We start from the raw sequence: 15,453 nt of genomic DNA, 5'->3' as shown, positions 1-15,453 counted from the left end.
TTATTTGCGCGAGAGACTGCTTAGCGAAGCACTCAGGCTAACCATAATAGGAAAATAAGCAAGCAATGCTCTCTATACCCAACGCTAGATTCCATAACCAAATAGACATACTAACGTTGCTATGGTTGTGTAACCCACAACAATTAACTCATGCAAGCCGCGATATATCATGCCTCATATAACTTATCGCCATTATGCCCATGAGAATTCTTGTGTATCATTTTTCGCGTTCAGCAGACGAAAGCCGCAATATCTTTTACTCTCGTGGCAGTAATGTGATCATGGATTCTGAAAAACTGACGTCACATGGTGGGGAAGAACGAAAGTATGGAAGTCCAGAAAATCCCGCTGGAACACGCAGCTGTTGTCTTAAATGTGTGGAGAAGCAATTTTTTTCCAAGTGCAAATTTGCTTTAGAATTGTCCCAATAACATTGGTACACATGAATCACAAAACTAAATTTGCCAGAGCTCGGTAAATAATCTTATTGAGATATTTGTATTGGCGAGTGTCTTTTTTCGGTTTCAGGTTACCAAACGAACGTTCCGACGTCACAAGCGAGCATGAGTTCACGTGACGCATACGAAAACCGCATTTTATTTGTTGCTTTATAGTTTTAATTCCCACAAACTCTGACGCTAAGCTGCTACAAAATTCGGAATTATAGAGACTACAGAAAGAGCTATTGCAGTTTTTATGGGCGCCACGTGATATTCACCTGTTACGTGAAGCCTACCTCATATTCACTTGTGAGGTTGCAACCATCGTTGAGGAACCTGAAACCGAAACTGTGTAGTGTAAGAAACGCAATGATAAATTATTTGCTGAGTTGTGGCGAGTTCTAAGCGGCCACACATATTTGCTAATGCCTTACGCATAATTCTAAAACAGAAATACAGTAAAATACTCCATATCTATAATGATTTAAGACAAACGTAGCAAAACGCCGAAGGTGTGGCAGTCAAGATGTCAGATGGCACTTCAGATTGTATCTGGTGGCCAAGGGTGAGGGCCACCGGCCACAAGCGCTTACCTTGAGTAGCTTCAATTTCGCCCAAATCCGGAGGAAAACCTCACTCGTTAGCGGGATGTGTTTCGAAGTATTCTTGTTGCCACCTGCGAGCGAGCGCAAACATCGTGAATCACCGAGCCGCTATTGCCCGACGAAGCAAGTCGACGACATACGTAGAATTGTTTTATGACAAATCGGACGTTTATGACTTAAGGGCGGAAACCACGTAGAATATTTGTAAATATATAGAGACGCCATTTAGCACGCAGCTATGGAGTCAGGGCTGACCTGTAGCACTAATGACGTATTATTCGACATTTGTAAACAAGCAAGCACTACCAGAGCCTCAGGGAAAGATCATTCATATACAATGCGAGTAAATAAAACAATGCGGCGAATTTTGGCTAAAATTTTAATACATGCGTAAGCGGTGTTGCACTGCAGGTTTATTTATTTATTTACAAATACTGCAAGCCATCACGGCCCATGCAGGAGTGGTGCAAAAACTAGCTGCCAGCTTGATACATCATACACATTGCTCAAGACCACAAAACATGCAGAAACACACAAAAATCTTGGAGAAAACAATGGTGAATGATACAATTACAGACTACAAATTTTAAAAATTACATGAGATAATCTTCGAGTTCCTTTGCGAAATTATTTGATCGCGTTATTTTTACCGACAAGGAATTCCAATCTGCAATGGTTCTTGGAAAAAAACTTTGTTTGAATGCTTCCGTGCGCGCAAAAATTGGGGCTAAGGAATTATTGTGGCTATGTCTAGTTTTTCGTGCTGTTGATCGCTTTATGCAATTACTTGAATCTAAACTTACCTTACCTGTAAGAATTTTGTACAAAAATATTAACCTGCTAACTTTTCTACGAGTCTGTAATAGAGGGATACCGCGTTGCTTCATCATAAGTGATGGGGAATCTAGCCTTTTATATTTGCTGAATACAAAGCGAATAGCTTTTCTCTGTACCCGCTCCAACTGATTTATATCTTTTTTGTTATGAGGGTCCCAAATTATCGCCGCATATTTGAGCTTCGTCCTAATAAGTGCATTATAGGCAAGCAACCTTGTTTCAATCGGAGCAGTTTTAATTCTTCGGTCGTCAAGCTTTGTGTAGCTGGTTGTAATGATCCAGGGTAGAAGGAGAGGAAGAAGATGGCTGCACAGTACGAAAGAACTGAACAAGGCTTCAGTTCGTAAGCCAAGCCGATGTTTAGACTAGCGGACTTGTCTTTGTCTGTGCATGTTCGCCCAGACGAAGACAAGTCCCCTTGACAAAACATGACTTTAATGAAACTCAGATTTGCAACAAAAAAAAAAAAAAAAATCTTGTATATATTGGCTGCGCGACTGCAGCGCCATAATGCGGGACTTGCCGTTGCTTCGATAACGCGCTGTTATGAAGTTGTGGCTACACATTGTTGCTATGCAGCTGTTGACCAATCGTAACTGCTTCACAAGCAAGACAACATTTTGCGCCCGGTAGTATCCTCCAGATTAGTGCCCTCGCATGAAAAAAATACGTCCCAAAGTAATATGTCAAGGGGACCCTGAAAGGCCATTCATGCCTACTCTAATGCGACGCTTAGCCATGCATTAATCCTTCCTTTAACACCCCACAGCGCCTATAGTGCTCAACGTATCCTCGTATAAGGCAATGCAATGTTAAACATGCAGTCAGTCGTGTCCATTGAGGCCAGGCGAAAGACACGTGGCACAGGTCCATTGAGGGTTGTCAGCTTACGCGGTCTTTGCCTTATCACACACTGCATTACTGCCACGTCTGTTCTGTAGGCCAGTGAGCACAGCGAACGATTTAGCACTGCTTGACTGCCTTAGTACACATGACGAGTCTCCATGCAGAAGCCAGGTGATCGCTGGTGGAGGACCCGGGAGGCCGACGGGGCACTGTCAACCATGCTCCATGTATGCATTAAGCTCGCATGGATTGCTGAGCTGTGGGGATGCGAGACCTCCGCTTCAATTCGACATGAAGTATTAAAGAGATAAAATGATAGCGCAGGCACGTACGACTCCTTTTCTGCTGCAACCAAACCATATATGCCGCGGTATGGTCTGCTGCTCGAAACTTCTTTATTGGAAGTTGAGCTCCTAGCGGCCAATTTTGTCCCAAACGAAACTTTGCCCAGAGTTTCATGGCCATTTTTGTGCCCGTGTAATTTCTCCGGTAAAACGGTTCAGTGATCTGAGCGTACAAAGCCTAGTGGTATTGATATTGCTATAACGTGTGACATTTTCGCCTGTCGGATAACGTCAGCTTCAATAATTGGAAAAAGAACAAAAATAACAGGTAATGCCCTGCAAGAGCAAAGTTTGAATGTTCTAGCAGTTGATCACACTAACAACTGCTTATTGTATTTTAAACCACTACAAACAGTCCCTTTTATTCCCTCGTGGAAAGACCAGTGCGTTGTAGATTTCCATGGTGTCAACTTACCGTGTTATATAAGTTCGCTTATAACACCTACGCTGACGTCATACAAGTACTGGCGTCAATGATGCTGCTGCAGTTGTTTGTAACGGACCTGACAAGGACAGTCTTGTGTGATCGTAGCCGAGCAATTTTATTAATTTTAACTTATTGTGGCTTTATATCATCGCAATATCACATGATATCACCTATCGCTCACTATCACACAAGAACTATATTCACTTCTATCCTTCATGAAAATCATCGCCGCCGTGACTAAGATCTTCTCTATCGTGCGTTACGGATGGTTTACAGAATTTTTATGAAGTTTTTTTCTGCTTCTCTAACTCATAAAGACCACAGGTTCATCAATGAAATTGCTCCCCGCAGTCAGTAACGCTAGTGAATTAAACCACGAGGAAAGATCCCGAAATTTGTCAACCTTGTATCGCGTTTATACGTTACATTCAACTTGCCCTGAATCGAATTGCAGTAGAGTTGAAATGTCGAAGTAATGGTAGACTTGAGTGCAACTTGAATTTTAAAGTAAAAAGAAAAGACGTCTTCAGTTTATGGTGACAGTACGAGACTACTTGATATGCAGAAAAAGCAAGCGCGGAAATAGTACAAAGAAAAACAAAGGAAAAAGGACCGCAATTCCCTAAATTGTTCATCTCTCTTGTTGGCTTCGGGCGTAATCGTTCAAATTCGATATATCGTGAAATGTCGTTCTTGAATGCTGCGATGCATCTCTTTGTCGAAGAGTTGTACTAGTGAATGTTAACCAAACACCACTGGAACATTAGAGTGAAACGCTTCTTGCTTCCTCCACCAAGCCCACATTTAGCCAAACAACCATCCCAAATCCTGTGCAGAACCGCCGAGCTCCTTTCTTCCCACACACTTTACTTGCTCGGCATCCGCCGCGACCCTTATTGTCTCAGTTCTAAAAAAATCGTAGACATTAAGCATATTTACTGACCACGTTTGACACTACATAAACACCATCTCACAATCGCAGCCTTCCGCCCACTACTTCAAAAGTTTGTCCACATTCGGATGGGTAACCCTGCATGGGAGCCCTGTCCTAGCAGAGAGAACCCGTCTCTATACGGGATATTTGACTCGGCAGTCTGAGTGCACTGACTGAGTCTGAACTGGGCAGGACTGTCTGATTGAAATTTCTAATTTGAAAGACTTGTTCTTGAATTTTCTAGCTGTTGTGAACATATGCTTCATAGTTAAGTCCCGCAACTCGATTCGCGCACCCCTCCTTTCTGTTCCTCTTTTGCGACGTTCGTTTTCCGAAGGGGCTCGTACCTGTGGCGGCGCTCACGACGAGTCCAATGGCGACGGTAAACAGAGCGGCGATGAGGCCGCTCCAGTAGCTGGATAGCCGGTACAGCGGGAACACGCGGTGATGGCTGCAAGAAAGGGAGACTTTTTGCTCTCGATCCATGCGTGGGATAAGTATAAACGAGGGCGGGCTTGGACACACCAGTGTGCCGTCTTCGTTACAGAATATACAGGCGACCCACACGCTCATAAGCAAAACACTAAAATGCGTTGCAATTGGTGAAGCGGATTGAACTTAAAATGCTTTAAATGTCATACATTGCTGTTCTATACTTTTGCAAAACGTGCCGTTTGCCGCGAGTGCTATAAAGTGGTGATGTTTGATGAGTGTCTCTACCCGCGGTGTTCAAAACCACAACTAGCATTGCCGTACCTCTCAGCCGCAATGGTGGTTATGTTCGAGGCGAGTGTGGCGACTATCGAGGTGGCGTTGCCAGGACAGTAGTCCAGCGTCACTGGCATTGTCGGAGGCTTGACGCCGTAGGAGAGCTTGCCCGACATCACCCACAACTGGAAGGCCGTGGTCAGGGACGCCGCCACCGCCACACCCTGCAAGCGCACCCACATGTCCGTTAGCGAAACTTAGTTCCGTTCGCAAGCAGACGTAAAACAGGGTGCTTCTGTTCCTCTGGCATAAACAGCGGAAGCAAAATATGTGGAGATCGTAAGCGCATATTGCAGTGTTGTGATCTCCAAAGTACACTTTCTCGGATATTCATTAGGGGCCTCTAATTGGTAGAACAGTATCGAGGAGGGTAAAAATAAGAGGTACATAGGTGTTTTTGTCTTCCAAAAGAATATATATGACGAATTGATTTCAGGTATTTATTTTAGTGGGTCACTGAAAAGCACACATGCTTAAGAAAAGTCGTCAAAAAGATCAACCAGTTCTGATGTTTTTTTTTTTTTCATGGCACGCGCTCTGCATCGCATCAATAATATTGTCACGTAGTGGTGACGAGGTCGAGGACACAAATGAAGGGGTCGATGATTGCACTAAAAAAAAACTCTTTATTTGGGCTGACTTGCGCCCGCAAAAGAACTAAGCAACTCGGCGGCGGCGATAGCAACAAACGTGCTCGTCGGTCGTCGGACAACGAATGCTCGTCACACTCGGCAACGCTCAATTTAAAGGCTGCACAGAACAATCTAGATAACGTCGCAAACAGCTACCAGCACAGGCTGGAACATTGTGGAAAGACACCCGAATGGCCGGAACCTTCGAGACAGATCTCGGTGCATCTTGCGCTACAACAAAACTGATAAAGGTGTGACTCGCGACATCGAGCATTAACAAACAAAGATTACGGAACTGATACGCGGTCCAGAATCAGAGTGATAAGCCTGTATGCGGGCGGCTGTTAAAAAACAACAAATACTGTTTTGAAGGTTTCGCGGCATTACTCCCCCCTTAAAAAAAAAAAAAAAACATCGCCTCGATGTTCCAAAACAAAGAAACTTTAAACACTGCAAAGTTTAAACACCACAGATTCTTTAACGCGCGTAATATGGCTTCAGTCGTACAACATGTACAATTTCTGGGCGTGCGCGTCGCCGTTGTGATGCTGACGTTCCGTCGGGAATGACTTCATAGTCCAGTGGTCCGACGCGGCGAGGATTTTGTATGGCCCAAAGTATCGACGCAACAACTTTTCACTTAATCCGCGACGGCGAATTTGTGTCCAAACCCACACTTGGTCTCCTGGATTGTACTCTGCGTGGCGTCGTCGTAAATTGTATCGTCGGCTGTCGGTGCGCTGTTGGTCTTTAATACGCAGCCGTGCGAGTCGTCGGGCTTCCTCCGCACGCTGCAGGTAGGCGGCGACGTCAAGGTTGTCTTCGCTGGTTACGTGCGGCAGCATTGCGTCGAGCGTCGTCGTGGGCTCCCTGCCATACACAAGCTTAAACGGGGTCGCTCTGGTCGTCTCCTGGACTGCCGTGTTATACGCGAAGATCACGTACGGCAAGATGGCGTCCCAGGTCCTGTGTTCAGCGTCGACGTACATAGCGATCATGTCCGCGATCGTTTTGTTCAGGCGCTCCGTAAGGCCATTGGTCTTGGGATGGTACGCAGTTGTTCGTCGATGGCTTGTGTGACTGTATTCCAGGATGGCTTGCGTCAACTCTGCCGTAAACGCCGTTCCCCTGTCCGTGATGAGCACTTCTGGGGCGCCGTGTCGCAAGAGAATTTGTTCGACAAAAAATTTGGCGACTTCTGCCGCGGTACCATTTGGTAGTGCTCTTGCTTCGGCGTAACGGGTAAGGTAGTCAGTGGCCACGATGATCCACTTGTTACCCATAGACGAAGATGGAAATGGGCCGAGGAGATCCATCCCAATTTGTTGAAAGGGCAGGATTGGGGGCGGAATCGGGTTTGGTAGTCCTGCTTGTTTGATCGGCGGCGTCTTGCGTCGTTGGCACTCACGACATGTCTTCACGTAGTGGGCAACTTCGTCAGGCAGTCGCGGCCAGTAATACTTCTCCTGGATTCGACGCAACGTGCGCGCAAATCCGAGGTGGCCTGCTGTGGGCTCATCGTGCAATGCCTGCAGAATTTTTTGCCGAAGGGTTTTAGGCACTACGAGAAGGTGCGCGGTCTTGTTGGGTGCGAAGTTCTTCTTCACGAGGAGGCCATTGCTTAACGTGAAGGATGATAAATGTCGTCTAAACACACCAGGAGGAGAAGCGGTCTTTCCTTCCAAGTAATCGGCTAGCGCTTTCAGCTCAGGGTCTGATCGCTGTTGTTCTGCGAAACTGCTGGCGCTTACCGGTCCCAAAAAGGCGTCGTCGTCATCGTCCTTCGGGGGAGCATTGACGGGAGCGCGGGATAAGCAGTCTGCGTCGGAATGCTTCCGGCCCGACTTATAGACTTCAGTCATGTCAAATTCTTGAAGTCGTAGGCTCCATCTGGCAAGGCGGCCGGAGGGATCTTTCAATATTAGCCAGCCAGCAGAGCGCATGATGGTCGCTAACAACCTTCAATGGTCGGCCGTATAGGTATGGACGATACTTAGAAGTAGCCCAGATGATCGCAAGACACTCCTTCTCGGTCGTCGAGTAATTGACTTCGGCTTTTGTGAGGGACCTGCTAGCTTAGGCGATTACTTTCTCCTGTCCGGCACTCTTCTGGACGAGAACGGCTCCTAGGCCCACACTGCTCGCGTCGGTGTGAATTTCGGTCTCGGCGTTTTCATCAAAGTGGCAAAGTACAGGAGGGCATTGCAGGCGGCGCTTAAGTTCGTCGAAGGCTTCACCTTGCGGCGCTTCCCATTTAAAAGGTACGTCAGCCTTTGTAAGCAGCGTCAACGGTTCTGCGATCCGCGAAAAGTTTCTGACAAGTCGTCGATAATAAGCGCACAGCCCAAGGAATCGGCGCACAGCTTTTTTGCCGGCTGGCGGTGGGAATTGTGCGATTGCAGCTGTTTTCTCCGGGTCTGGGCGAATACCGTCCTTGCTAACGATGTGACCTAGGAACCGGAGTTCTTCGTAGGCGAAGTGACACTTCTCTGCTTTTAGCGTTAGTCCCGATGACTTGATGGCTTCCAGCACTGTCTGTAGTCGTTTTAGGTGGTCTTCAAAGTTTGACGAGAAGACAACAACGTCGTCCAAATATACCAAACAAATTTGCCACTTCAAGCCTGCCGGGACTGTGTCCATTACTCGTTGAAACGTGGCTGGTGCGGAGCAGAGGCCGAATGGCATCACCTTGAACTCATAAAGGCCGTCCGGTGTGATGAATGCGGTCTTCTCGCGATCTCTTTCGTCGACCTCGATTTGCCAATATCCGCTCTTCAGGTCCATCGATGAGAAGTACCTTGCATTGCAGAGTCGGTCTAGAGTGTCGTCGATGCGGGGAAGCGGGTAGACATCCTTCATGTTATGCTATTCAAGCGGCGGTAATCAACGCAGAAGCGAAGTGTGCCGTCTTTCTTCTTCACCAAAACGACTGGTGCCGCCCAGGGGCTGTTCGATGGCTGGATTACTTCATCACGCAGCATTTCCTCAACTTGATCGCGAATGGCCTGGCGTTCTCGCGGCGATACACGATAAGGGCTTTGGCGCAGAGGTCGGGCGTGTTCGTCCGTTATTATGCGGTGCATGGCCAGTGATGTTTGTCGTACCTTCGATGACGATGAGAAGCACTCCCCGTAGCTTCGAAGCAGACTGAGAATCTGGTCTTTCCTGTTGTGGGTCAATGCCGGGTTTATGCCAAATGTGGGCTGACGGAATAGGTCCGGTGCGTCTTCCAGCGTTTGGTCGTGGAGGGCGAATACATCTTTGAGGTCCGCTAATTCGTCGAAAAAAGCGATCGTCGTGCCCTTGTTGAGATGGCGGTATTCTTCAGTGAAGTTTGTTACCAGCACCTGAGCTTGTCCTCTCTGGAATTTCGCGATGCCTCTTGCAATGCCGATACCTCGTTCCAAGAGCAATTGGATAATTCCGTCGACGATGCCTTAAGCGGTTTCGATGTCTGCGCTACCTACGCTGATTGCGCGCTTGATCGGGGCGGGACGGTCAATTCTTCATCGAGGTCGTTTAGAGAAATGTGTTGCATCGACGCCGTCGTAGCAGGAATGGCTTTGTCTGCAGAGAGCTTGATGAGCTTGGATCGCAGGTCGATGATAGTCCTATGTTTATTTAGGAAGTCCATGCCTAAAATCACGTCGCGGGAGCACTGCTGCAAGACCACAAAGCTGGTGGGGTAAGTAGGCCCATTTACGGTTATTATTGCAGTGCATCGTCCCGATGGAGTAATCAGGTTGCCACCTGCGGTGCGAATCAGCGGGCCATCCCAAGCGGTGGTAACGTTTCTGAGCTGAGAGGCTAACGGTCCACTAATGACTGAATAGTCAGCTCCGGTGTCTACTAGGGCAGTGACTCTGCGACCGTCGATATGAACTTCAAGGTCACTTGTTCGCGTCCTCGCATTGCACGTGGGCCTTAGTGTCCGATCTCGGCTCCGTCGTTTCTTCAGGTCATAGCCGGGGCATACCGTTGTTACTTCACTGGGCGGCGGTGTCTGCTTGCACTCTGGTCGTGCTGTCGTCGATGTCGTCGTGTGGAGCGGCGATGAAATGGTTGCGTCGTTGTTAGTGGTTGTCGGCGGCGGAGGATCTTCGTCTTTTCGCCGTTGAGCAACCTCACCTCCAAAGGTTGCTGCCTTTAGTTTTCCCTACGGGAGCTATGAGACAGTCCTTGCACGTAACCGCGGCCCGGCGACGCAAATCGGGCATTGTACGGTGATGGGGAGTGTGACAGACGCCTTGGCGACGAGTACTCTCCGCTGCGGAGGAAGTCGTTGATATCCTGTGGTCGTTCGCCAGGACGGGGTCGTGGAGCGTCGACAGCGACACCACGGAGGCCGATCCGCCTGTACGGGCAGTGACGGAGGATGTGTCCTGCCTCACCACAATGGAAACATAATGGCCGGTTGTTTGTTGTCCTCCAGGCGTCGCACTTCCTGGGGCTTGGGGGCTGTTGATAAGCTTGGCGGGCGGGAGCCAAGGGGCGGTTTTCAGGAACAGGGCGGTAGCGGCGAGGGCTCGGAAAGTCATCATGTCGGGGCGCAGGGCGACGTAATGCACCAGTGTAGTTCATCGCTGTTGCCTCTTGAGCTGGAACAGTGGCAGCCGTCGCTTGAGGAACGCCCAGCGCCTGCTGGACTTCTTCACGGACAACGTCCGCGAGCGTCGCCACCTGGGGTTGTTGCGATGATGGCATCAATCGGCGGAGCTCCTCTCGCACGATCTCCCGGATCAGGTCTCGAAGGTTCTCTCCGCTTGCAGATGCGCTGGGGTAGTGGGTTGAGCAGTCCGGCTGAAGTGGTCGCTCGTAGTGGCGCATCCGGGTGGCCAACGTCTTCTCGATAGTAGACGCCTCCGTTTCAAATTCCGCCACAGTTCTCGGCGGATTTCGCACAAGACCCGCAAAGAGCGACTCTTTAACGCCTCGCAATAAAAGTTTCACTCGCTCACCTTCGGTCATATTAGGGTCGGCGCGGCGAAAGAGGCGCTTCAGCTCCTCAACGTACGCCAGGACAGGCTCATTAGGGAGTTGGTCTTGACTGAAGGAGGGCCTGGGCGCTTTCCTTTCGGACGACGCTTGAAAAGGCAGTCAGAAACGCTTCCTTGAAAGTCTCCCAATCCTCCGTAGTTGCCTCATGATTTTCGAACCAAACTCGGGCATGTCCTTGAAGAACAAAGTAGACTTGCCTAAGTTTCGCGGCGTCGTTCCAGCCGTTGAATTCTGCCACACGATCGAAAAGGTCCATCCAGTCTCCCGCATCTTCATCCGGTCGTCCATGGAAGCAGGGGGGCTCACGGGGTTGGACGAAAACAACCGGTGCAGTAGGCTGGGCCATTGTCAGCGTCGATGCCTTCCGAGGTCGAATGGGGTCAGGCAGCAGACCGTGTTCGGGCTGTAGGCCTTGGAGTCGGCGGCTGGCTCGGTGACCTGTAGGTTGGTCTTCCAGGGCGACAGGAACACGGCTTAGGTCTTCGCTTGAAGGATCAAAGGCAGCACCTCCACCAGATGTCACGTAGTGGTGACGAGGTCGACGACACAAATGAAGGGGTCGATGATTACACTAAAGAAACTCTTTATTTTGGCTGACTTGCGCCCGCAAAAGAACTAAGCAACTCGGCGGCGGCGATAGCAACAAACGTGCTCGTCGGTCGTCGGACAAAGAATGCTCGTCACACTCGGCAACGCTCAATTTAAAGGCTGCACAGAACAATCTAGATAACGTCGCAAACAGCTACCAGCACAGGCTGGAACATTGTGGAAAGACACCCGAGTGGCCGGAACCTTCGAGACAGATCTCGGTGCATCTTGCGCTACAACAAAACTGATAAAGGTGTGACTCGCAACATCGAGCATTAACAAACAAAGATTACGGAACTGATACGCGGTCCAGAATCAGAGTGATAAGCCTGTATGCCGGCGGCTGTTAAGAAACATGTTACCTAAATGACATTCACTTACGGATACCAGACAGGCCTTCCATTTTGTCAAGAACATAAAATACTGCCATTTATGCCAAGGTATCGATAGCAGTTTAACATTGTATCCAATAATTGCCCACTCACAATCCATATTTTTGCTGTGCCTATTAGGAACACTAGAAATGAGTTCTCTCAAACGTTAATCTCTCATTAACTCACAAAGTTTATGGTCAGCAATTTTATAATTCAAAAATTTGGAGTAATATTCTACTTAACTTTCTATACTCTGTAAAAAGGTTTTTTCTTGATAATATGCAACAGTTGCAAACTGTGTTTCTTAATTTTAGATGATTAGTCTGTTCTGTGTTGCCGAACTTGTATCAATATGGGCCCCAACTAGCTTTGGCTATGGGTACAACAGTGTTTGATGTATGGTTTCTGCGTTGAATAAAGCAAATTCTAAAAAAAAAAAAAAACCTGCTTTAATTTTATGGACAGGCGATTCTGTTCAGTTTCTTTACTTTTTTTTTTTTTTTTGACCGCCAGAAAAGCTTTTCCCTGAGTGAAGACGGGCAAGTTAAGTTCTTGACTGTCGACCCCTGCCCGGTTCAGAGCACTGAAACAGGCGACTCTTAAAACCAGTTATCGAAAGAAAAAAAAAAAAAAAACGCTTGCCGTCTACATCTCTCCGCTGCCTCATGGGGTTTTCCTTTCAGGAGTATCAATGTAACTCTTTCTAGTTTTTTTTTTTTTTTTAGCAAACGCAAAACGCTAATACAGGTCAAACAAGCTTGAATAAAATTCAATGATCCACCGCAAAGGTTAGCAAGTGCGGAGGCGCGCCGTCCAAAGCACTGATCTTTTCCAAGAATGGCATAAAGCTTCCATGACTGCATCTCCAGTGGCGTAAGTGCCTAGTTGTATTTTAACATTAAAGAACTGTTTCGCGCAGTGGCAAGTTAGCCTTGGTTACTAAATGTTTTCCTTTGTGATTAAAAATATTTTATAGTGGAACTATATGCGTAACGTTTATTCACCTTTTTGTTTACAACATTTACATGCAAGATGTATATATTAACCGATATTTTATTTTATGACGTTGCCATTTCTTCCTAAATATTTCTTTTGATAATTTTCACAGTGGATTACAATTCCACATTTCAAAACACACACACACACACACACACACACACACACACACACACACACACACACACACACACACACACACACACACACACACACACACACACACACACACACACACACACACACACACACACACACACACACACACACACACACACACACACACACACACACGCACACGCACGCACGCGCGCGCGCACACACACACACACACACACACACACACACACACACACACACACACACACACACACACACACACACACACACACACACACACACACACTTTTTTCCCAGCCGCTGAACTCTTTAGTGGTACAGTTTTGTATAAGCGAATGACGGCTTGGAGTATAACGAATGAACATTTATCAATAAGCTACTAGAGAAAGAGGGAGAGAGATATAGGCCCTTTAATGAAAAACAGAAAATTTAGCCTGCGTTTAGATTCCGCTGGCATGCTACTCTGCGTAGGAAGGGGAATTGGGGAGGGAAAGATGGGAAAAGAATGGTGATGAGTTGATGACTTGCCTTCGTATTGGCCCAGGGGAAGGCCAGAGCCAGCAAGTACATGCCCACGAACGGCCCCGAAGCGCTGCTGTGCATCACCATGAACACCTGGAAAAATCGGAAGGTGACTTGCTGCAACGCTACTCCTAATCGGCATCCAGAACTATGTATGTACATGGCGATAAAAATCGATATTAAATGTCTTTTTTTTTGTGAGCATTTAGTTAAAGTCCTGCAGCTATTTCTCTGTTCGCAACTGCGTAAAACAGGGATTCTTATTATTAAACTAGATTTTATTCGCACGTGGGCGGCCATGACTATAGCGTTTTGATCAGCACAAGCTGCAGTAAAAGACACGTTTTCCCTTGCATTTCAGCCTGAAAAAAAAAAAAATAGTACCAGACCAAGGATAAATGTTGTACGCGTGAGGAAACAGGTAGTAGATGCCCGGTGGTGCAGTTAACCTACACGGCTCTGAAAACTGTGAAATTATTTGGGTATTGCATACAATGCCTACTAATATACTATTCATAACTGCAGTCGCAAAAACGTAATCACGGGGTACAAAACCAAGCTCCCGTGGAGAAATGTAATGTCTTATTGGGAATGGCGGTGCATCGTTTATGGTAATAATGATGACAAATGAGAGAATATGAATTAATGACCGAAAAAGAGCCTCTATTATTGTGATAAAGTCGATAAGGAAGATTTATCTTAAACTAATAAAAATAAAATAAACAGCTGACGAAATAGAGAAAATGTTTTGATGTGAAAATGAAATGGATGAGGGACGTAATGAGCGAGCTTTTCATCTCAGCTTTGGATGTGTTATTTCAGGAATTTTTTTTTTCAACTTGATCATAATAGATAGTTTATGTCCGTGATTGCTTAACCGGTGCGCAGTAACTTAGTACGGTTAGGTCTGAGAAGAAATTGAACACGGCAGCCGCTGTTTGAGCTTACTCTGATGGCGGAGCCAAGGTATGGGATCGCCAGCGCCAAGAGGGTCATCAGGAATCCGAAGGCGAAGGCTGAAATGGGGGCGAAATATTGTTCAGTCAGTGTGCAGGAGCTGCTAGCTTCAGAGGCAGAAGCCCATAGGTAGAAAATCCCGTCTTCCGATTTGCGGCTCCCCGTGAATGTTCTCAGTTATGCTTCAGTTTTAGTAATGTAATGCGGCTAAAAAGGAAGGCAGCACTCTAAACAAAAATTGCCTTATAAGAGAGTAAAAACGGAGTATCATGTCTACTAGTACACACCCTGTGCTCTCCAAGTCCTGGGGTATCTTTTCATCAATAAATGTACGGAATGCTATATTGGCCAACATGGACATATTTTCTCCTCAAATAATATTTATTTCACGCAGTTAGCAATGTCAGGACACATTTAGTGGCTGCACCAGGTGTGTTGAGGATAGAAATCAGAAGACATGGAAACGTCGGTTAAAACATGGTTATTTGCTAGAGGTTGAAATGTTTTGTATTTAAAATCAGCTTCCCTTGCCGGTCATAGTCATTCTGTATTCCCAGTGATGAAAATCTACCCAAGAGCACTCAGGGAGTGATGTGGCCTAAAATAAGAGTGCGTTAGAGGACATGCAACCTCGTTTTCACTCCCTCATGTGGTTATTTGTGCTTATCTTGTATGCAGCTATTGGAGGAAGATTGTTGCTAAAGAAACACTCATGCTGGTCTCTGGAACTGACCCGGGACTACAGACTGCCCGATACAGTGGCTCTCCCAACTGAGCTAACCACGGCGACTAGCAGGCGGCAAGACGAGACAGCATAGATAACTCTAAGTGGAAACAGTGCTAGTGTAATGTATCTACGAAAATCCTCGAGAATCTACGAGAACCCTGGAAGGAGTAAATATCAAATAAGTGAGTAATCACTCATTAACATGCGCTTGAGCTCAGTGGCACAGCTGCAAAGCAAAATACGTACAGCGTTTGCGGAAACATGGGTGGACGCTAAATAGCAATTAATCCCTTAGTTGATATTTTATTTGGCACTGTGCGCACGATTTCCTCAAACAG

The 15,453-nt window shown here is 47.0% G+C and overlaps 1 protein-coding gene across 2 annotated transcripts in view; it reads right to left on the bottom strand.

Annotated features, from left to right (window-relative positions):
- LOC146199242 (sodium-coupled monocarboxylate transporter 1-like) overlaps positions 1 to 15,453 on the bottom strand; it is a 62,077-nt gene that overhangs the window by 4,312 nt on the left and 42,312 nt on the right. For both annotated transcript variants that reach the window (XM_084594729.1, XM_084594730.1), the window contains exons 11-15: positions 14,380 to 14,447; positions 13,438 to 13,524; positions 5,190 to 5,365; positions 4,781 to 4,884; positions 1,034 to 1,116 (exon numbers count right to left, since the gene is read on the bottom strand). In XM_084594729.1, coding sequence (XP_084450855.1) covers positions 1,034 to 1,116; positions 4,781 to 4,884; positions 5,190 to 5,365; positions 13,438 to 13,524; positions 14,380 to 14,447 — 518 coding nt within the window. The remainder of the gene's footprint in view (positions 1 to 1,033; positions 1,117 to 4,780; positions 4,885 to 5,189; positions 5,366 to 13,437; positions 13,525 to 14,379; positions 14,448 to 15,453) is intronic.

The sequence above is a fragment of the Amblyomma maculatum genome, chromosome 2 (genome assembly GCF_055883805.1).
Source record: "Amblyomma maculatum isolate TAMU_Amacu chromosome 2, ASM5588380v1, whole genome shotgun sequence".
In the NCBI taxonomy this organism is placed as follows: domain Eukaryota; kingdom Metazoa; phylum Arthropoda; class Arachnida; order Ixodida; family Ixodidae; genus Amblyomma; species Amblyomma maculatum.
The sequence above is the reverse complement of the archived record's forward strand: the minus strand, read 5'-3'. Positions and strand labels throughout refer to the sequence as shown.